We start from the raw sequence: 24,445 nt of genomic DNA on the forward strand, positions 1-24,445 counted from the left end.
GTACTGTATGAGTGTGTGTAAATAATACATGCTGTAACACTGGCTTCCTCTCACAAAATGTTCAAGCTGACTCCTGAGCATCTCAGCTGCAGAATAATAAAGTGCCCAGCTACTCAAGCGGGATGATTCGCACCAGTGGAGCAAAACCAATTTAAGTTTCACGATTTGAAGGCTGTGTTTAAATCCACAACCCATAACTGTGTAATTGTCCTCACAATGAGGAAAAACATCACATCACTGAGTGGTCCAGAGGCTCAGACATGGTGCCAGACAGACACCATATGTGAGAGACGTTCATGTGCCATGTTATGTTACACTACGAGATGTTATATATTTTATAAATGCCGCCAAATTGTATTCATTTGCAGCAACTAGCGATCCTGCCATGGCTTTTAATTCATTCATGTGAGCTAACTAGCTGGTAGCTAGCATGCATTTTAGCATATTATCGTCCACCGCCATCACGAGTGAGTATTTACAATCACCGTCGCTGTTAACATAAAGACTGTTGCTAATCTGCCTCACAGAGCCGCGCGGCATTGTTCGTGGTACGAGTGCTGCTAAGGGAAGGTGCAAGCGTGTTCAGGTTGGTCACAATTTCTTTTAAACGATGTAAAGGTGTCGACCACTATAACCAGCGATGCCCGTAGCTAACTCGGTAGCCAACGAGCTAGTAAAGCCCCCTGTGGTAGTTATATCGATGTTATATCAAGACATTGCTCGGCTGCCTTTGTATCAACACAGAACCATCAAACCCCGCCATACACAGCACTACTGCGACATTAAACTGAACGGTACCTTTTCTGCGTCGACCTCGACGACTATAGGATCATTTCCTGGCACGGGTTCTTTGTTTATGTGATTTTGTGGCTTGTTTTCATCAATCCGTCTCGTCTCTCTCCTCCAGGAGTCGTGCCGCCCCGGCTGACAGCACTACTGTTCGAGATGACAGGGCCCCGCCCTTAGCAACCAATTAGGGGCCGACGTTCTGGAAACTGAGGCAAAGAACGTTTCCTATTGGTTGGTGGCGGTGTCCTTCAACGTGTCGCTGGGGGCGCACCTCGGTCCAAGGGCAGGACACCTGCTAGGGAAGGATGCTGAGCGCTGCAGGTGCGGTCAACTGAAGGAGCTGTAGAAGAAAACTGAAAAGACATGTTGTAGTGTGATACCAGACGCTTTTACCGCAGGCAGCTGAAAAAAACAAGTGGAAAGATGGAAGAGACAACTTATCTTGTTAGTGTTGTCTTGTTATGTATAATTATTGAAGGTGCACTATGTGGTTTTTGGAAAGAAATTTTAATCAGAACAGACAGATCTTCATTGACTGATTTTTTCATGCCTAAAAAAACTAGATAAACAATCTGTCTTTATTTTCATGACTGAATGAACTGAATAAACAAACAACACAATTTCATACTGTTTTACTTTGTTTATATTTGGTGGACCCTGCCACCTTTCTAGCTTCAAATAGTGTTCTGGGGACCTTATTTTCCTCTGAGAACAGCTTGTTTATTCAGTTATGGAAAAAATAAATATTTCTGGAGGTTATATTATAACCTCATTAACACTGTAAATATTAAAACTCAGAGTTTGAATTTCTTCTCCAAAGCTACATAGTGCCCCTTTAAACAAAATATAATAAATAGCCCATTTAACAGGCATACAAAAGCAAATCCAAACCATCACTTTATCTCAGAGGGGGAAATTCCAAATATTGTTTTTTTTTTACTGTAAATACTTGGTGTGTACAGCATATATATATATATGTATATGTGTATTATCTATTTTCTTTGATCATTTGGCCTATTACAAACTTGTTAATGCAGTAATCCATAACTCATTGGATGATTCTTACATACATTTCTTTATAACATGTAATCAAAAGATTTTCTATTATGGAGGCTGTTAATAGATAGCTATTCCAACACATGTTGTGAGCCGATATCGCACTTTTTACTTCTCTACATTTATTTTAACAACAGAACAACTTTGCTGATTAAGATTATTGACACAAAAATATAAATCAAGTATATTTAGTATATTCAGTATATTTTGATGCTAATGATTATATAATTGGTTTCACCTACGGTTGTCATAAGGCTACACTAAATGATCCCATTAATGCTGAGAAACAGCCAAAAGAAATTATTTAGAAATAATAAAAATGTTCACTTTTCTAGCTATTAACATCATGTGACATTTGTTGGAGTCAAACACACGTTTTCTTCAAGAGGTCTGTGGGCCAGGGCATCTCTGCAGCACTAAAGTTCTTAAATATAATGCTGTACTGTCACTCATTTTACCTTTAGCAAAAAATTGCAGCTTTTTGCAATGATATTTTGTGATTTTGATTATATTTCGATTAATTTGGCAGCCCCATTTTGAATATATAGTACTTTTACAGGAGCACTTCTTCCATCACTGCAACATTACATTTCTAACAGCTCTCATGAGCTTTTGATAGCTCATGGGAAATGTAGTGTTTAATTATAACAAATTGATTTACCTGGACTTAAATGTTACTGTCCTGTACAGTGGTATTCGTAGCAGTTAGAATATGCTTCTAAGCTTTCAGCTTTTCAAAATAACAGAAGAAAGAAACATGGAAGCGGGGCAGTTCTCCAGCTCTCTCTCAGGTTCATTTATGGAGCTTCAGTAATTTTCGAGCAGAATTGCTTAATCAACACATTGTGTGTTTGTCTGTGTGTGTGTGTGTGCATGTGCATGTGCATATGCTGGAGTTGTATTAGTCAGCTTTGCTCCTGTGAAAGTACACCCCCATTTTTTTGCATTCCTTGATGGATAACTTATTGAGCCCACAAAGGCAAATTTGTTGTTGACTTTTTATTATTTCAGTCAAGGAGCCATCTCTGTGGGGAAAACCGATAAACAAAATTCACCAACTTGACACCTACAAACACAATGATGTACAGAACATACACAGAGAGGACAGTCTCCTGTACCAAGTATCATACAACAAAAGTAAACATATGTACATCTGAACAGCATTATAGGAAATTAGTTTCCATAGCTTGGTAGAAATTTGTATAATCATAAAACAACCCTGCACAACTTTCTTTGTTCTGTTCTTTAACCGTTACCTGGTTGCTGATGCTTGTCATTAATTCAAAGCAACTGTTGAAAGGGAGCAAAATCAATGGCATATTATATATGTTTATAAAAAAAGGAAGAAAAAGAAACACAAACCAAAGTTAGAACAGTCATAGTGGTCCGATGAGCCCAGTGACAACTAAAATTAATTCAACAAATTCCTCACATATCAGCTTCGTGAGTTTAATGATACATTTAGACAAACGTCACACAATGAGGAGGTCTAAACAAGAAAACTGCATGATTCGACTTTATAAAGATGCTGCAGCATACGGTGAGAGCACATACTGTACACGCAGTTATAGAACAAAGTGGCATGTAACAAACAAGTAGGCAAAAAGTCTGATTTTACCCATTTTATCAGAGCAACAACAAAAATAGGCATCAGTTCACCATCAGTGAGGAAACAGGAAAGTACTGCTTCACATAACCAATGCACAACATTCAGCGACTGTCGATGGTTAAGTCTTACAGGTTTCTCTCATGTTAAAATGAAATGTAATGTAATTAAATATATGTATTACCCAGTCGCCAGGACATAATGTTAGCAGTTAACGTTTCTGCAAACCACAGACACGTCCAAGTTTGTACGCATCATAGTCTATGTGCCATATTGACATTTTTACAAAACGTGTCATATCATGTTCACATTACATGTTTATTACATATTACAATAATTACACTTTTATATTGGAACATGGTGGGGATGGTGGTGGAGTTACAGGTGACAACACTGCCCAACAGGTGGCGGCAGTTCAAGTCCGCCTTACAGCATTTTTAAGGGGGAAACAACTGGATATTTTTGTCGAAGGACTACAGCGTTTTAACATTCACCTTACCACACGGCAGTTCGTAATTTTCTCATCCCCTTCAATACAAACCTATCAGAAATAATAATCAAAAGAAACAGGACTCAAAATATGGTAAGTAATTTCACAAGTTGCATTTATATAATAATTTTGCATGATAACACATCAAGCTAAAATGCAAATGTCTCTCTCTCCTTCGCAGCTTCAATTCCACATTTCTGTAAAGAGGAGGCTCTAGAGAGGGAGTATCACAGAAAGGGAACTAATCAGGACAGTAAATCCAGCAACTGATGGAGCAAAGAGAAATTACTAGAAAGAGAAGACAACAAAAGCTGAGACAGTGAGCAGAAATACAGAGGGATGATGTACAGAGCCTCCTAAATGTAAGGGACCATTTGAATGGCACAATACATGCATGTTATCAATTGTGTTATTAATTTTTATCGTGTCAGAAAATATTAAAATGGCATGTCAAATTGACTTTGCATTTGCATTTTAATTGGTAGATGGCACGCAAATCTGAACAGAATTTTGGCACTTAAATTTTAAATGTGTGTTAGTTTTTGTGCAAATGAAATGAAAACAAATATAGCAGCTGATTTCCATTTTCATTTGCGTCGTGCCAAGAATCGTGTTTGAGCGCCACATTTTATGCAGTCCGAGGCTATTTCTCATTGTTTTTGTTCAGGCCTTTTATCCTTGAACCCATTTCTCAGCTCAGCGACTGATGAGCGCTACATCTTTGACTTAATGAGCCTCATCCTGAAGTCACTAAATAGAAAATAGTGTCTGTGAGATAAGAGAGCTATTTGTTGGCTTGTCTCACAGCTGCCTCTCCTCCTCTGGCTCCATGAGAAGGGGTCAAAGTGATGTGACGTGATGTGATGTGGGACATTCTGTATTCTATAAAACCACCATTAGCACTTTTCTTGCTTGACTTAAGACAAGTCCATTGTGATCGTCCTCCGTTGCACAGTATATGCTGGTATTCATGCTTTCATCCATCTCCTCTTCTCTGTTCCACTTTTCTGTAACCTCAGCTAGAACAATAACATTAATATGGCCAGATAAGCATGCAAGCATGGGGGTGACTGGAGCTTGAGTGGTACGAAGAGTCCTCCATAGATCGTAAGGTTAGTGGTTAGATCCCTGGCTCCTTGTGCCCTGTGTGACGAAACGCAAGATACTAAACACTGCATGGATAGGTCGGGGGCAAAAACTGTAAACTGCTTTGGGCAGAAGCATGATGAGACGGCTCAGTGACTGATAATCTGTTCCACCGGGAGTTCATTCTCATTAAAACATACTCGGAGCCTCAGTATTTAACCAGCAACAGGGCTCTCCACCCTTACTTTTCAAAGTGCCAGTAAAAGCACCCATCTCCCTCAGGCGTAGCGAGGATCTGCGTGGTTCGGTGACACCCGCTGGAGGTAGGCAGGCTGCTGGTAGCCTAGAACCCGATGGGTCTCCATGAAGCTTGTGGAGGAGGTTAGGGATTTGCGGTCTTTTTTCAAGGTGTGTCTTCTCTGCCAGTGACAGAGTAAGACTTCCACCTGCTCTCTGAAGAAGCTGGTGGTCAAAGTGTACAGGATGGGGTTCAAGGCACTGTTGATGGGAAGGATGAAGATGACCACCCAGCTGGAGATTGTGCCTAAAGGAGAACAGAAGCAGAGGTGTGTGAATTTTAAAGCAGTGCGTGCCTGTTTTTCATGCTGTTACAAAGGCAGAGGGCTTCAACAATAGATCGCTGGTGTGTGGCAGGGTGACTTAGTTATTTATGACATGTTCATGTACAGTTCTTTTCTTACCAGGTATCTCCACCTCCAATAGTGACAGGACTTTCACCAAAAATATGGGAATCCAGCAGAGGGCGTCAGAGATCACTATGAAGAAAAACCTGTTGGCCACGGCCACGTCTTTGTGCAGTCTGCTCCTCAAGTCTGTGGCATTGATGCCAGTTTTATAGATGGAGTAGAACATGGTGGAGTAGGATAGGACGATCACCAGGAAGGCCACCAGGTTTAGACCTAAAGAAATGCACAAGCTATTCAGATCCTTTACTGAAGTCAAGTCACGTATATTTCCAGAGGCACAAACAAAAAACGTTGAGCAAAGTGCTTTACACAGAGATTACATAAAACACAATTTTATTTGCCAGATAAGAACACAAGAATTGAAGTAAAACACAGGAAATAAAAGTATCAATACATGAATGTAAAAATGCTTCATTACAGGTTAAAGTCCTGCATTCAAAATCCCACTAAATTCAAGGTGCAGAAGTATTATCAACAAAATCTAGTTCAGGATTAAAAGGTAAAAGTACCAGCTCCTTTTATTTGTATAGATGACACGATAGGTCAATTAGTGAGCATCATCAGGGGTTGTGAGATGATCAATGTGGTAGAAAAGAAGAAGAAACAAAGTTCTGCTTCATGGATTGGTGTTACTTTTTTGGATGTTTTTCTAATCTTAGCTCATTTTCTGACATCTTGAATAATTGTTCCTCTTTTGGGCCTCAAACAACAGATAGATAGATATATTTTTAGAACTAAAGTAAAACTAAAGGAAACAAACAGTATAATAAAAGCTTTAAAAAAAAAACAAAGAATAAGAAAATGAAAAGGGTACAAACAGAAGACCTTTACAACAAATTCAAGCAATAAAATTGTATAGTCTAAATTAATTAATTAATAGATGAACTAGGTGAACAACTGGTTTGACCTTTAACAATGCATTTAATTTTATAAGATTATCATCATTTTTCAATGTGAAATCTTAATCTGAAGTAACCACAGCTGTTAGATAGATGCAGAGAAGTGTTTTCGTCTGAAATTTAGTTGCGTAAAGGCAGAGGTGGGAAGTAACAAAACATATCTGTACTTTCTGCTCCTTACATTTTCAAAACGGGCTTGTTACTTTAGTTTTAATGCATTTGAGGCAAATTACCGTTTAATTTTATTTTGCCACATTGCACACCACCTTCCCAACACCACAAGACTGACTTCAACCTATCAGTGCAGACATAGCAAGACGAAACAACAGAAAGGATGTAACAAGACAGAAACAGACACAGAGGGAGACTCAAATGGGAAGAAAAGGTGTGTTAGTGTCTCTTATTTGCAGAGACCCTGCAGCCCTCAGCCTGGATTTTCTTATTTTGTCAGTTTGTTGCTGTGGTCAGGACGATTTACCAACCAAAAAATGTCGGTATTGGACATCCTTGGAATCAACAATCAACAATATGTCTGGTGCATTTAAGACCAGCTTGGACAAATCCTACTCACTCTATCTTGAATCTTGAACTCTGAATTATAGTATTATAGTATAATTATTATATTAATATGACGTGAGGTTCAGTGAGCTTCAGTTAATTAGAATGTCCTTCAGAGGGGATACTTTTTACTTTTATACTTTGAGTACATTTCGGAACCTGTACTTTCTGACTTTTACTTGTGTAAAGAAGTTGAATCAATGCTTCTACTTTAACCAGTCTTTTTTTTTACACAAGTATCTGAACTTCTACTTGAGTAAAGAATGTGTGCACTTTTGCCATCTCTGAAAATAGAAATATTCAAGTTAAGTACAAACAAGTAAAGACCTGAATAAAATTCCACCACTGCATACACGTGCATACAACACAGGTTGGCAGGTACGTTATATATAGTACACTTACTCGAACACACATGAATTTTTCATATGAGCATACATACAGTATCACAGCAGCATAGAGTCTGTAAGAAAAGCTGGTGATGAATCACAAACTGAGGCACCTCGTGAATTATTTCACTGGATTCTTATTTTAACAGCTCAGTGATGTCAATGCTGGCACCCTTTTAGACAGAGTATCCCCATTATTCATTCATCACCGACTTCAATGGGAGCTCAGTAAGAACACTGAGTAATAAGAACCCAGACTAATTGTGCATTGTTGAAGGAGCCCGAGTGTTTGCCGTGTATGAGCCCAATCTAAGGTGCAGCGTGTTCCCTGTTCTGTTAATTGATGTGTAACAATGCCACCTAAAATGGGACCAGATTGCTCTCGACACTTTTTACATTTAAAGTGGTACATTTGCGTACCGTGTTTTTTTTTTCCTTTCTTTAGAGCATGAATGTTTCATCAGTTTCACTGATTGGATGCAGAGGATTTGGAGGTACCCGCAGGTGATAAGCAAATAACAATGCTACCAACTTTTTCAGTACATTAAATCAGTATTCACTGTGGAATGAGCCATCCTGAAAAAAAAACATTTTTTTTATCAATTTACCCAGAAAAATGCCTGTGGAATATCCTTTGGCGGTAGGTTTTTCTTGCCTGTCAGAGTGAAGGGGAAAGCAGACCCCATTACGTCCGTAGTAGTTTCCAAACACATCCTCGTTCATGAGGGGCACAGCAGCAATAATGAACCCCAGCAGCCAGATAGAGGTCAGGATCACCTGGTAGCAGAGACAACAAGTTATTCAGAAATTCTGTTTTCTGTCTCTAAGTTTGGAAGTGCAGAAATGGAGATTTTTGGAAACAATGACGCAGACACCCATGTTAGCTACCTAATCAAGTTGTATCAGTGTATGTAGCATCTTTGGCAATTGTGAACTTGGAGCATAATCTTTTGCATTGTCAGAGTGGATTTTGTATTGTCTATATTTCAAAAGACACAATCGGACATTGAAAATACAATGATAGAAAAGAGAGACAAAAACAGCTGCTGACAATGCTTTAATAAAAAATAGCATTATCCAGGAGGATTCTGTGATGAGCTCAGTTTTCCTGCTTCATTAAATTTGTCCTGTAAAATTAAATCATAGTAAAAAAAAAAAATCATTCATAGCATTTTCTGTAACTAAGCAACAAACCAGAGTATGCAATCTGCTTCCTGCTTACACTGGCACGCGCCAGGTTTTCAGGTGTGTGTATGGATGGAGATTATTTCTGAAAAGGTGCAAAAACACTCGTCCAGATGGAGATCATTAGGTTTTAAAACCCTTTAAAAAATATTGTTGTACGTGTGAGCTAGGCAGCAAACAAAAATGAGAAACACATGAATATTATTGGACATTTCTAGTCAGCTGATAACCCACACAGCTGTGAGTGAGGCAGTGATTGAATCTATAAACAAAACAGCTGTTCTGCTTGAACTAACGCTTTGTCTTTCTGCCCTAAAGGGTAAAAAGTGTCAAAAGCTAATAGCTGTTTTAATGAGAATCTTGATGAAGAATTCCTAAACAGGTGTTTTCACAGACACAAGGTGAGTCAACTGAGAGCAGTGTTGTCATTTAATCAGATTTGTATCAGTAATTTCAAATCAAAGTGTCACACCGCGGTGAGGTTTGTCTTGTCTTGGGTTTTTGTCTCGTAACTTCCTGTCTTATTTTGAAATCTAACTCTCCTCTCGTTTCAGGTCACTTGCCCTTCCTCATGTGTCACTGGTCTGATTGTCTCACCTGATCCCTGATTGTTTCCACCTGTTCCCCATTACCCTCATGTGCTTATAGTCTGCGTCTTCCCTTTGTCTTGTGCCAAAGTGTTTTGTCCTGGTCCGTGCACCCAAGCCCTTTACCACAGTCATAGTCAGTTTTGCCAAGAGTTTTGATACGCCACGTAAGTTGTTTTCTGTTTCCTCCTTTGAGAGTGATTTTTCGTTTGTTAAAGTTTTCTAGTTTAGCGTCTGTTTTGTATTATTTTGTAAACTGTTTTCTTTCCTCCCTTTTGGAGCGATTTTGTGTTTAGATAGTATTAGATAGTTGTAGAGCCTCCTGTTTAGGTGAGCCTTTTTCTTTTGTCCTGTTGAGCAGTAGTTTTGGTTTTCCTCCTTCGGGAGCGCTTTGATTTGTTATCTAGCCTTTTGTTTTCCTCCTTCGGGAGCGATTTATGTTTTAGGGTCTTTCCTGATTCTAGTGTGTTTTTCGTCTCTCCTTTTTGGAGACTTCCCTATTTAGAAAGTTTTTCTTCCGTGAGTCATCTTGCCAGGCCTTAGTTTATTTAAGTGAGTTTTTCATAGCCCCATTGTTTGTCACTCTTCAAAGAAGGATCTGAATTCAATAAAGTGTGCTTGTACGTGATATCCTCTGCATCTGAGTCCTCATTTTAGTCCAGGCCTGACACAAAGCAGGCGTTGCGAACACTCTGTGACCCAAGCTGAAATGCTGCACCTGCACACATAAAACAGCTTTTCTGGCTCTACCTCGCTAGAAGTAGGATCTGATCTATAATATAGTTTGTAATCTGTTTCTATAGGTAGCTACATCAAAGGCCACAGAGTGACACATAAGGTTATAGCGAGTACGGTATGTCCTGCACTACGTGAAAAGTGCCCCGAGATAACTTCTGTTATGATTCAGCCCTATATAAATACATTCAATTGAATACTAAGTACACTGAACTACTACAGAAGACCAAATCCAGTGTTGTCACAGCATTAGGTTGTATGATTATTGTACACACAACCGACAGCTACAGTGAGCAGTTAATACTGTTGTTTCTTTAGAGATTTTCTACATAAAACATCAAAAACAAATAAAAGCAGAAGATCAAATTCATGTGAAATTAAGACAGATTCTTTCCCTCTATTAGTAGTTCGGCTCACCCCTGTCTGAAGTTTGCCCGGGCGCAGGTTGCTGAAGGGAAACACAATGACCAGGAACTTCTCCAGAGTCAGGTAGGTCAGGAGGAGAACGGACACCTGAGGGGAAACACCTTCATTTCATTTAACTCATAAGCTACTTACAGTCGCACCACTTTTCAAAGTGAACCATAAACTTTCAGACTGAGTTCCTTCCTTCCAGACAGACATCGAGTTTGGCTCAAGCTAAAACGATTCCTAATCATATCAGTAGCATCAATCTGCTGTACTGTCACAGATTTTCAGCATGCTTTGATGCTGTCACCTCCTTGTCTGTGCATTACCTAAGAGACCTAAGAGGCAGATACTAGAAGTAATCTAATAATTGCACAAACAGAACAAGTCCCCATTCACTTCAGTTGTTTAGAAGAATGTGCTCGAACTTGTGTATGTGTGGTTGTTGTGAGATGGATGTTATTCTTAGTTACCTCTGAGGACAGCATGGCCAGGAAGCCAATGGTCCGACACTCCACGCTCTCCATCCAAAGCAGGGCGTGACGATTGTACTGCCCCCGAAATTTTACATCGAACACTCCGACGAAGAAAAGGTACACGCCCATGAGGCAGTCTGCACCTGAACAATGAGAAATGGTCCATTTAGAGAGAAAGATCCATCTGGCAGCTTCTGGCACTTCCAGCCAGACCCCCAAATCTCTCATAAAAATGCAGAAAATCATTTCTACCCTCCGACCAGTAATCCCTTGTGACGTGGCTGGGTGCAGGTGTGTGACTGAGTGGGTTGTTGAGAATTGGGTTCATGTATGGCTCAAGGAAGCCACAATGACATTTTTAAAGCTTCATCTTTTTTTGTTTTCCTCCTGCAACAAACGCCTACACGACATGCTGCAGTTAAGAATTATCCTGAATAGCAGAGCGAAGCCTGGAGCATGAACAAAAAGGAGGGAAGGGGAGAAACTGACAGAGAGGGTGAGTCAGAGAGAGACAGGGGATATAAGTGATAAAAGTTTTAAGTAAAGCTGACACACGAGAACTAAAGAAAAGGAAACTGAGTGACGTTATAAAATGGAGTGAATACAAAGCAGGAGGGGAGGGAAGTCAAAATGTCTAGATGTTGAGAAGGCAATGGATATGTGTGGATGTTTTTTAGAAAGGCTCTCTTGAAGGAACATCCATCTCTGTTACAAATGTTCTCTCTTTCGAGGTCCCTGCCGTTGATTTACAGAGAAAACCCTCTGTGCCATATCTAACTTCTGGAACTTGGCTTTTTATTGCTGGTTATTCTGAAATCAACCTTGTTAATATCTCTAATCATTTAAAGATGAGTATAAATTCAGCTTTTAAAAAGCTATTCCAAAATTCATATTTTATGATTAATAGTCTTTCACAAGATAACGATGAAAGTGAAATTTGTCTCACTTTCTTTCCTTGTGGGGGACTTAATGTGCATACAAAGCACAAAACTAGCCTGAAGGTATTTGCATTTATCAAAAGGTCCTTTGAGGATTTTGTTTGATACAATCTTCAGGATCAGCACCAGGGCCAAATGGAGTGCCATATAAGCTCTACAAGAACGCACCAGATGTTCTACGTTATCTTTGGAGGCTAATGAGAATCGTCTGGCAGAAGGGGTTAATACCAAAGGCATGGCGAAGGGCTGGAGGTGTGCTAATTCCAAAGGAGAAGGATGCGGCAGACATCAGTCAATTCCGGCCAATCAGCCTTCTCAACGTTGAGGGGAAAATCTTTTTCAGCGTGTTGGCACAGAGACTGTCCACCTACCTGGAGAAGAACAAGTACGTTGATACATCCGTACAGAAGGCTGGCATTCCTGGGTTCTCTGGTTGCCTGGAGCACACCAGTATGATCTGGCATCAGATCCAAGCGGCGAAGAAGGACAAAAGGGATCTTCATGTCATCTTCCTTGACCTAGCCAATGCCTTTGGCTCAGTTCCGCATAACCTTCTCTGGGAGTCCTTCAACTTCTTCCATGTTCCATCATCCATCACTACCTTGGTAAAAGCCTACTTCGAAGACCTGCAGCTGTGCTTCACAACAGCTGACTTCATAACATCATGGCAGCGAGTAGAGGTAGGCATCATGGCAGGTTGTACGATTTCACCCCTGGCCTTCACAATGGCCATGGAGGTCATCATCAGGGCCTCAAGATGGGTGGTGGGGGGTGAGCGAACCAGGAACGGGATCCGCCTTCCACCCGTCCGGGCATACATGGACGACATGACCACTCTGACCACCACTGCAGCTTGCACCAGGCGGCTACTTGGAAAACTGCAGGAAAACATCAAGTGGGCCCGGATGAATATCAAGCCGAATAAGTCACGCAGCATCTCGATAATCAAGGGAGAGCTAAAAAACGTGAAGTTCTGCATTGGTGACGACCCAATACCAACGGTGTCGGAGCAACCTGTCAAAAGCCTGGGCAGATGGTATAACTCAAGCCTTAAGGACAAAGACCAAGTGCAACAGCTAAGGCAAGATATCATCAACGGTCTGGACAACATCAACAAGATCCCATTGCCAGGGAAGCTCAAACTCTGGTGTCTGCAATTTGGTCTTCTCCCTCGGGTGATGTGGCCACTCACTGTCTACGAGGTTCCACTAACAACTGTGGAGAAGATGGAGCGAGCCATCACTGGATATGTGAAACAGTGGCTTGGTGTCCCACGCTGTCTGACCAACATCAGCCTCTATGGCAAAGGGGTCCTCGAGCTGCCCATCACAAGCCTCACTGAAGAATACAAGTGCTCTAAAGTGAGACTCCAGATGACTCTGACAGACTCCAAAGACCGGACCATCAGTGAAGCTGCACCACCCCTGTCAACTGGACGGAAATGGACACCATCCGGTGCAGTACAGCATGCCACGGCAGCCCTGAGGCACAGCGATATTGTGGGACACGTCCAGATGGGAAGAGGAGGCTTCGGCCTCACAACAAGCAAACCAACTTGGTGTAAGGCCTCAACGTCGGAGAAAAGGAAAATGGTGGTGGAGGAGGTGCGTCGCCAGGAGGAGGCTGAAAGAACTGCAAAGGCTGTCTCGCTTGCCAAGCAGGGACAGTGGATGAGGTGGGAAGGCCTGGAGAAGAGAAAGCTCGGCTGGAGGGATCTCTGGGAAATGGAGGCTAGCAATATCAGCTTCATCATCAGAGCTACCAATGACGTGCTCCCATCTCCTAAAAACCTCCACCTGTGGTATGGCGAAGATCCAACCTGTGCCCTCTGCCCAACATCAGCAACTCTCAAACACATCCTGACCGGTTGTAAGACCAGCCTCACACAAGGCCGCTACACCTGGAGGCACAACCAGGTCCTCAAGAGTTTGGCAGCAGTGCTTGAAGGCAAGAGAAATACCATCAACTCCTTGCCCATGAGAGCCACCACTTCCATCACAGCACCACCGACATTCGTCCGAGAGGGACAGGAAAAGCCCAACCATCCTCCTCTCAAGCCAGAGGTTGGACAGCTAACCATGGCCCGGGATTGGAAGATGCTGGTCGACATAGGTCAGCAATTAATCTTCCCAGCAGAGATTGCAGCCACCACCCTAAGGCCAGACTTGGTGCTCTGGTCCCCTTCACTGAAGTCTGTTTTCATAGCAGAGCTCACAGTCCCGTGGGAAAATGCAGTTGAAGAGGCCTATGAGCGCAAGAAGCTGCGCTACACAGAACTGGCGGCGGACGCACAACAGCGAGGCTGGAAAGCCAAGGTCTATCCCGTCGAAGTTGGATGCAGAGGGTTTGTGGCTTCGTCCACCATCAAGCTGCTGAAAGATCTGGGTATCCATGGACAGGTTCTGCGGCAGACAGTCAGATCACTCTCTGAAGCGGCCGAAAGAAGCAGCCAGTGGATCTGGATGAAGAGGAAGGACCCTTGCTGGGCTCATAGATCAGCAACATGACTCCCCCATCCCCCCCCCCATTCCACCACTAATCTCCGCCACCCCACTGTTGAGAACCCAGGGTAGAGCCCTCCACGACGAGGGCTTACGAGGTATGCGGTCAGGTCTAGGCCTGACTCAGGGAAAAGGACGACCCTGCCTTGCATAGTCCCATGGGCTGCACCACCTACACCACCTTTAATTGGGCATGGGACACAAGCGCGGGCGTGATCAACCTGTCGCTGGCCACCATCGATGAGGGTGTCTAGTGATAAAGGCCGAAACACCCCGTGATTCCTTGGAACACTACTGACGATGTGTCCCAAAATTGACATCTTTCCCATCCCGACCATGACGTACAGCTCCCATGCCACTCTCAACATCAAGGCTAACCTCATGTGAGTACCATCCATTGGCACAACGGACAGTATACCATCATGTCCAGTGTTTCATGATTCAGTCTTTATCTAAGATGTGGCTCTCCTGCCTTCACACAATCTGATATCGCTGTCGCTCTCAAGAGACTCTTCATTATAATACAGCTGATAAGGATTGAAGAGCAATATTAATTGTGATAATCACAGCTAAAGCTTGAACCTAATGCTCTTATTGTGCGCAAATGATCTTCTAAAATCATTGTGTCCTGGTTGTGTGAACAGGACAGGACCTTGACCTCCTCGCATGTTTTTTCGTAGGCATTTCTGATTAGTAAATTTAATTCATTGTACTAATGCAGGATGCTTTATGTAAACATAGCACAAAAAGTAAGGAAATTTGTGTTTGGAAGATACTCAGCTCTGCTGCTCATCCCACAAATGCATGTTTCTTACAAATGTGGCATGATTTAAAAAGGGAAATAAACAGGCTTACCAATGGTATAAGATTTATTGCCAAGAAGCATTGTTACAACAAAGAAATAATCTCCAAACACAAATTTCCTATGTTTATATTACACATGGATTCTTTCCCCTGAAAAGGAGATCCACTGGCCTTCATTCAGTGCACACTCTGAGCACCTCGTTCTATCACTTGCGTGGCAAATTATTTTGCACAGTGCACAGTGGTGTGAATAATGCATAGAAGCCAGTTGCAGATGCCCTCAAGCGCAAGGCCTTTTCCTTCTTTCTAGGCTCCATTAATGAGATGTTACAGTACATACCAAGCACTTGCAGCAAGGACTCTCGAACAGCCTTATCTTTAAATTACATTTTTTATTTTTTATTTTAAATGTTTATGTTTTTAGTTTGGAGGACTGAACCTGCCAAAATCAGAAATAAATAAATGGCTCAATAAATAAATTACCATCTCATTACATGAAAATAAAATGGAAAATATATGTAGGCATTAATTAATTTATAAAATTGACATACATAGATATTTCTGCTTTTATCTGTCGCTGTATTTATTTACCTTTGTATAAATTAAACTATCTATTGACTTTCCCATTTCATTTTCTTTTTTGCTTATTAATTTATTATTATTTTTTATTTCTGTATTATTTTTCCCCTATTCATTTCCACAAACTTATTCATTCCTGTATTTGTTTTTACTTTTCTCTATGCATTTCTGCTTCATTATGCAAATGAGGGGTCTGACATTCAAAGCCAATCACAGCACAGTAACCACAGCCATACTTTAGCACTGTTGTTGTCAACTTACGCCCTTATGTGCACAGTTGAATACTACATGTATTTATACATCAATTTATTTCTGCATAACATCTTGATTTTTGTTTTGTTTCCAGGGAATGTAGTGTGTGGTTACTCACAGCAGAGGACTTTGATGCAGGCAGCATGCAGGTTGTTCTCAGCTCGTATCAGTGACCTCATTCCGATCACTAAGAGGTTACCGAAGCAGGTGATGAAGGCCATGACCCAGACAGACACCCGCAGCAACATGTTGGCCAGCAGGTCCTCAAAGGACGAGATGCCGTCCGTGTTGGGCTTACAGGACCTGACGTGAGGCGCGTAGGAGCAGTACTGGAACGTCTTAAAGTAGCTGGTGTAGGAAAGGAGGAAATAAAAATAGAAGGTGACAAAGGGATGTCATGTTTGGCTGTTCAGTGACAGCCACATGTATGAGGTTTGTGATACTTCTGCGCGTACATGTGGGAGAGGTTCTTCATCGGCAGGAACATCTTCGTCTGAATGTCTGGGATCTCGATCCCCTCCAGAGCCCTATAGAAAACAGAGCATATTTAACTACCACACAGCTTCTGTGAGTGTGTGCATGTGTTTGTGCTTGTGTACTTACAGAGACTGAAGATGTATCAGGTGGTTGAAGTGGCTGGGGAGGATGTGGAGAAGGGGATTGTGGGAAATATTTCTGCAACAAGAGACAGATGTTCTTTGTCATTTTTAACAGGGAAACAGGTCGAAGACGTTCTTTGTTTAAAAAGGACGAATAATAAATCTACCAGTAAAATTAAGCTATGTTCAGACTCAATATCGGATAAAGTTGTGGCTGTATAACTATACCTTCACCAACTTACAATATCTATAGTTAATTAACAGTAAGATAAAGTCTCTCTAACGATTTAACTGGAGAACCCAAAGGTGTTTTTACACTTCCTGTACTCCATTTCCCCCTAATCCTCTCCTCTAATCCTCACATAAGGGAGCACACCTCTCCTCGCAGCCAGACTCAGCTACTCACAGTTTAAGGAGGGACTTTGAGAGATTCTTAAAGGTGTTTTTCGGCAGCTCTCTTATCCTGTTGCTGGACAGATTCCTGAACACGACGAAAGAGAGAAAAAGAGATGGAAAATAATAGAGAGCCAATTCTACAGAGAAAAGCAAAATGAGAAATGTGCAGATTCCCTTACATTCATTCATCACCACATGTGAAAATAGAAAGCATTGATAAGACACAGATATTTCTTGTTTACATTATGCAAAGTTCTGGTTCTACGTTATTTTTTCTCCTTTTATTCTTTTTTAAATAACTAGCAGAATACACACTGACCAATTGAACTCGTTTCTAAAACAGTGGATTTGCTTTTCAGGGATTTGCAAAAACATCAAGAATAAATCTCTGCAGAACAAAACTACTCCTTCCATATCTGTAACATTTATCTTAGGTCCTAGAATAAACACAATAGAAAGAGATTTAATACAGAAGTTTAAATAGATTCAAAAACAGTTTTTGAAGACTTTCATGTGAAGTCTTGTGATTCATTTCTTATATTAATTTTAAATTGTTTCATGGTGTCATTTCACTCTCAAACATTTATTGTGTTGACATTTTTTGCAGATCTGTGAAATTATTACTCGCCTCTTGTGGGTTAATTCACAGACATTGTTCTATAAATCACTCAGAAAGTACCAATTATGAAAGAAGAAGAATCTGCCGATATGAAATGAATTAAATTTGAGTCAGGCGGTGAAATGTTAATTTTCCACCAGCCTGAAGAAACTCCCTCAACATCACAGCATTTAAAGATTCTCTACAGTCCCCAGTGAAACCCAGTGATTGATTACGACTCACCCTTTCTCATTACTGCCTGATAGAAAGTGAAGTGGTTACATGAACAGAATGATAAAGACACAAACAAACTCACAGTTCAGCCAGTTTCAGCAGAGACTGGAAGGTGTTTTCTGGAACTCGTCTGATCCTGTTGTCCATCAGTAATCTGAACAGGACAGAGCAGCTGTCAGACAAATTGTGCAGGGTGGTGCTTCTGTGTTGGATCTCTGCTGGGTCCAGACGCAATTTTCTTTGTTCTAGCATCTGAACATATGGCTCCTGTAAACACTGACTCAATTCTGACTCAAATGGGTCGGCCTAAAAGAAGTTTCTGCACTGTGAAGCAACTTTTTTAGCTTCCTGCTGCCAAAACATTCATATATTCACACTCAGATGCCGCCCTGCTACAGAGCAACACGGGAACAAAAGGCAGTCAAATGCACAACATCTTAACAGATGCTGATGTGGGAGAAAAAAAAACATTTTACTTCATCTTTCAGGGACAATCTGACCACATTGATGATGACACCTGGACTCAGGAGGGTGAAGCTAGATTGAAACGCTTCACTTATTTTACAATTATTCTGCAGCAGAGAAGCAACTGGAATGAGTTTGAAAAGTCACAAATGATTAGAAATGTCTCCAATATATAGACACATCTGTTCTAGTAATGAAAAACAGATAAGAGAGAGAAACAGAGTGTGGCAGTGTGTGAGTGTATGTGAGGGGTAAACAGAATATGTAATTAGAAAAATTTCCAGAGTAATGTTACATCTAGTTTAGGAAACCATTTCTCTGATTCACGTAAAGAAAAAAAGCCTCTGAAAAAGAAAAAAAAAGACGAGTATCTTGTTCCATTACTTTTGCGTTGCTCTGCAGCATCGTCTGCCCACAAATCAGCCCTATCATAGTAAGGAGGGCATAAACAAGAGCTTTCTTTTATGCTCTTTAATAACAAAGCCGATAGTGTTGTGGGTATCAAAAAGGGACCCAAACGCAAGACAAACAGAGGCGAGCGGACAGAAAAACAAAAAGCGGGCTTTAATGATAAGAAGCTGTAGTCGGAAATAAATCAAAGGCAAAACAAAACTGACAAAAACAGGCTGCCGCATATCTATAACACAGAGACACCCCAAACAAAAAAAGAGTGAAAAAGACAGACTTCAATACACAAAGGCTATTAAACAAATGAAATGCAAGCACACACACAAAAAGGGCAGCAAAAAGACAAAGACAGGGGGTGGAAAGACAGGTCACATGAGGATGAACCTTACAAAATGAAACAGGAAACATCTAAACTGAAAACCACAACCATGAAAAAAAAAAACCCCAAAAAACGGGCTGACCTTCCTAACATCATCTTGTACAAATATGAATTGCCTTTAAACGAATAAATAAAAAAATATGACTGCTGTTCCTAGCACCATTATATGATGATGACAGACTTGAAAGGAAAAAAAAAAATCAGTTTGAAATTGTAACAGGCTACACACACTCTCATTTGAGTCGCTCGCTCACCAAACCTCAGCTTTATAGTGGACTAGACCAGCGTATTTTACATGTTTATCACCAAAGCAGTGGATATGATCCACCGCTGCACTAGACTGCATCACTTTGTTGAATGTCTTGGATATCAGGAGAGGTGAGGTGATGTTTGATGATTTTTTCCCCTAACCTTTCAATACGAAGATAATTGATGTAACCCGAGTAACGACATAATTGTTTTGATTAGTAACCGTAATGTGATTACTGAATTGAAGAACACTATCTTCTTTGCCATGTGATGAAAACAACATACTGCTGAGCGCTTGTTCGTTCATAAGACTAATGAAAGTGTATCCTATTTTTTTTCCCCTAACCTTTCAATACGAAGATAATTGATGTAACCCGAGTAACGACATAATTGTTTTGATTAGTAACCGTAATGTGATTACTGAATTGAAGAACACTATCTTCTTTGCCATGTGATGAAAACAACATACTGCTGAGCGCTTGTTCGTTTATAAGACTAATGAAAGTGTATCCTGTGTGTGTGTGTGAGAGAGAGAGTGGAGTAGATGATGAGGAAAACATAACTGGGAGTGCCATTTTATTATTCAAATATTTTTATTGGGTTTTGAATTGTAAACACTTATAAAACAATTAACAAGTCCCCAAACAGCACCCCCAACATATACAATAATAAAATGACAATAATAACACAAAAAAAGAAAAAAAAAAAAACTGACATGTTACAGAGTTACAGAGCCTGTGACTCAATTATGTCCCAGTGTTTCCAGCAGGGAATTGTGAGTTAAAATAATTCAGAAATGGCTGCCAGACCTTATAAAATCTCTGGGTTGAACCCCTGATTGTGTGTTTCAGCTTCTCAAGTTTCTAGTGTGCTATTACATCCTCAACCCAGCGCCTGTGTGTGGGAGGCATATCTGACTTCCAATTACACAAAATAAGACGTCTGGCCAATAGAGATGAAAACGCAATGGCGTCCGATTGTGCACCAGATATCGCCATCCCAGCAGGGGTCACACCAAATATTGCGATTTCAAGAGCAGGGCTTATCTCTCTGTCACAGATGTAAGAAAAAGTATCAAAAATTAAAGACCAAAACTGTATCAACTTTGGGCAAGCCCAGAACATATGATAGAGGGTAGCCGGAGCCTGACAGCATCGGGAGCAAGTCGGATCGACCTCTGGATATATCCTGGCAAGCCTGCTCCTAGATAGATGAAGCCTGTAGAGCACCTAAAACTGAAGCAAACCATGTCTGATACAAATCGAAGTTGAATGTATTCTCTTAATTGCGCTTTGCCAGGAGACGTCCGACACTTCAAATCCTAGTTACTCCTCCCACCCTGCCCTAATATGACTAAGTGACGGCGAGGCGATCATCTGGATATCCTCATATAATCTGCTCACTCCTCCTCTTTGATTTAGATCCCCCTCCAACCACTCATCTATCCAGTCATTTGGCGAGAGTAACGGAAAGGAAGGAAAATGTTTCCGAACAAAGACACACACCTGCTGATACCTGAAATAATGCGAACTGGGGATATTATACTCACTTACCAGCTGCTCGAATGACATGAACACACCATCCTTAAAAAGATCCTTCACCCGTTTCAGACCATTCCTGAACCATAACTTAAATGCTGTATCCATGAGTGAGGGTGGAAAGAGTGCATTGGCCGAGATTGGGAGAGAGGGCATAGCCTGTCTATGTTTGAAGTGGGTCCTGAATTGGGACCATATTCGAAGTGAGCCACTCACAATAAGATTGTTTGTGAGGCGCTGCTTACTGAGTGGCAATGCCGCACATACTAAAGAAGGTAGGGACACCGGATGAGCGGAATGTTGTTCCATTTCAACCCATACAGGTCCACCCCCCTCATAAGACGCAAAGACACAGTATATTAGTTTATAAATATTAGCTGCCCAGTAATATTGTAAAAAATTTGGTAATGCTAAGCCTACAGCCTCTTTCTGTTTCTCAAGATGTGCCCTCCTTATTCGTGGGATGGTCTTATTCCAGATAAAAAGGTGCATATAGATTTATCTAGCTCTCTGAAAAAAGACTTTGGTATAAAAACAGGTATTGTATGAAACAAGAATAAGAACCTGGGCATAATTATCATCTTGACAGAATTAACCCTGCCAGCAAGCGATATAGGCAGCGCTGACCAACGGATAAGGTCCTGTTTGGCCCTCTCCAGGGCTGGTTTAAAGTTATGCTTGAATAAGTCACTGTACTTACTGGTTACTGATACGCCAAGATAGGTAAAAGTGTCACGAGTTTCTTTTAGTTGATATGCCTCAAAAGACATCTGTCGAGCCTGGTCGCTAATAGGGAAGAGCAAAATCTTAGTAAGGTTGATTCTGTAGCCTGAAATCTCTCCAAAGCTAGAGATAATTTCTAATGCCTTAGGAATAGAGGTGCAAGGATCGGACAGGTAAAGTACCAGGTCGTCCACATATAGAGACAGTTTGTGAGTTTGACCCCCCCTAACAACACCCATGAGCTCCTTGGCACTCCTAAGTGCAACCACTAGTGGTTCAATGGCGAGGTCAAACAGAAGTGGGCTCAATGGACAGCCCTGTCTCGTCCCCCTACATATAGGAAAATAGTTGGAGATTATTTTATTAGTACGGACGGAGGCCTGCGGTGTAGCATACAGGATCCTTATCCACGAACAAAAAGACGGTCCAAAACCAAACCTCCCCAGAGTTGCAAAAAGATACTCATGCTCAATCCGGTCAAATGCTTTGTGAGCGTCGAGGGAGAGCAAAACCTCTGCTGTAGGTGGAGTTTCCGGGGAATAAAGGATATTAAAAAGCCTTCGTATGTTGCCAAAAAGCTGCCGCCCTGTAATATAACCAGTCTGATCTGGATGTATCACTGTATGCATAACAGACTCCAATCTACTAGCCAGAACCTTGGTCAAGATTTTGTTGTCGCAGCAGAGTAGACTTACAGGCCGAAATGACTCACAATTCAGAATTATACATTTATATATATACACATTTTTTAAATATATATAAGTTTTTTAAAAGAGGGCTTAGTTTGAATGAGAATTTTTTGAAGAATTCAATAGGGAAGCCATCCGGCCCCGGAGCCTTACCGCTCTTCATCTTTTTAATTGCCCGATCAATTTCAGCTGCTGAAATGTTGCTATCAAGGTCTGCCCTGTCTTGTCGGCCTACGGTTGGAATCTCAAGACTATCGAAAAACTGAGCTAACTTAGTGCTATCACAATTTTCAGTGGCATAGAGGTCCTCATAAAATTTTCTGAATTGTTTATTTATGCTTTTTTGATCTGTGGTTATCCCTTCTGGAGTGTTAATCTCTGCTATAAATCCAGCCTCTGCGGATTGTCTTAGCTGATGGCTCAGTAGTTTGCTGGCTCGTTCCCCATACTCGTAGAATTCTTGGTGAGATTTAAGATGAAGCTCCTCAGCTACTCCAGATGAAAGGGTATCGAATTCTGTTAGCAAACCTATTCTCTCTTTACAGAGATCCGCAGATGGAGCTTCAGAATTTTTATGATCAACATCCTTTATCAAAGAGATCAACTCATTAAGGCGTGCTGACCGTCTTCTGTTCATGCTTACATTATAAGACATTATCTGACCGCGTAAATATGCTTTCATTGCTTCCCACAGGTTGGAGTGGCTCGTGTCTGGTGATTGATTTGTTTCTAGGAAGAAATCAATTTGGGCGGATAGGAAGTTAACAAAATCTTCATCAGACAAAAGACGTGGGTTAAGTCTCCAGGTGCGTTGTGGAGGCTCGTTATCTGGAAAGCAAAGCACCATTGTTACTGGGCTATGGTCAGAGATAACGATGCTATCATATTCACTAGACCTCAGCAAGGGAAGGAGTTTCTTGTCCAGCAAAAAATAGTCTATCCTGGAATATGAATTATGCGCTGGAGAGAAAAAAGAATACTGTCTAGAAACCGGATTTCTATATCTCCATGCATCAATCACCCCATACGCTTGGAGAAAAGCGTTAATAGTCTCTGCTGATTTACTAAGTGTTCCCGGTACAGCTCTAGAACGGTCCATAATGGGATCTAGAACACAGTTTAAATCTCCCCCGAGGACCAGTTGGTGACTGTTTAATTCTGGAAGGAGTACGAAAAAGTCAGTGAAAAATTTAGCATTAACCCAGTTTGAGGCATAAACACAGGCCAGTACCACTGGTAAATTAAATAAATGTCCTTGAACAATGAATGAACAGTGAAGAGGTTTAAGGAAGTGTACATTTTAAATCAATCATGTGTTATCAAGGCCAAATCAGCCCAAAACAGAAAGTTTGTCGTAAGTTTGCGCTTTTGCTGACGGTCTTTTGCTGGTGATTGGAGATATTAAAATCCCCTTTGCTTAAACAAAGTCCTTATCAGGATGGCAGTCCGGATACTGTTAGTCAAACATACCTCTGTATAGTCACATCTTCAGGTTGCACGCTTCAGGTTTTCCATTGTGAAATCCTTGGCCTGTTTTGGGTCTTTAAAGCTTGTGCGCACTCCGCTGGATACCACAGGCCATAGCGGATTCCCTCACAGCTCCTCGCACTTTGTTGAACTCTGCCCGCTGCTTGGCTACTGCCTGTGTGTAGTCTGGTTGGATGCGGATCTTATCACCGTCCCTTGTAGTCAGTTGTTTCATCTGCCCAGCTTTCCTTAGTATTTCCTCCTTCTCCTGGTAATAATGGCATCTGATGACGAAGGCTCTCGGCGGGTCACTGTTTATAGGTGTAGTGCCGAGAAGAGACTGCTTGCCGAAAAACGACTGCCCCCGACGGGAACGCGCATCAGTTCAGGGGAAGTGGGCGTAGGTCTACTACGGGTCAGCTGGCAGACGCAGCACCGAGAGAAATGGTTTTTTTACTGTGCAGTCCTGTAGCCCAAATGAAGAGGCTACGGAAAAAGAACGGCGCAGATAAAAAAAAGTAACCTGATGTTTCCATAATGTAGGCTAGTTGTCAACAATTGATGAGGGTAGATGCTTTACCTTGCCACTTTTATTGTTGTTGTTGTTGTTATCGTTGTTGCAATGTGATTTTACACCGCTTTGATCTATAAATAAAGT

The 24,445-nt window shown here is 41.3% G+C and overlaps 1 protein-coding gene across 1 annotated transcript in view; it reads right to left on the reverse strand.

Annotated features, from left to right (window-relative positions):
- Positions 1–3,454: 3,454 nt before the first annotated feature.
- The window catches only part of rxfp2a (relaxin family peptide receptor 2a), a 50,282-nt gene continuing 29,291 nt past the window's right edge, over positions 3,455–24,445 (reverse strand). Inside the window, exons 11-20 of the mRNA XM_073478833.1 lie at positions 17,952–18,023; positions 17,048–17,122; positions 16,646–16,717; positions 16,498–16,569; positions 16,161–16,390; positions 10,966–11,111; positions 10,502–10,597; positions 8,186–8,354; positions 5,729–5,947; positions 3,455–5,571 (exon numbers count right to left, since the gene is read on the reverse strand). Coding sequence (XP_073334934.1) covers positions 5,306–5,571; positions 5,729–5,947; positions 8,186–8,354; positions 10,502–10,597; positions 10,966–11,111; positions 16,161–16,390; positions 16,498–16,569; positions 16,646–16,717; positions 17,048–17,122; positions 17,952–18,023 — 1,417 coding nt within the window. The 3' untranslated portion in view covers positions 3,455–5,305. The remainder of the gene's footprint in view (positions 5,572–5,728; positions 5,948–8,185; positions 8,355–10,501; positions 10,598–10,965; positions 11,112–16,160; positions 16,391–16,497; positions 16,570–16,645; positions 16,718–17,047; positions 17,123–17,951; positions 18,024–24,445) is intronic.

This window comes from Pagrus major, chromosome 13 (assembly GCF_040436345.1).
Source record: "Pagrus major chromosome 13, Pma_NU_1.0".
Taxonomy (NCBI): domain Eukaryota; kingdom Metazoa; phylum Chordata; class Actinopteri; order Spariformes; family Sparidae; genus Pagrus; species Pagrus major.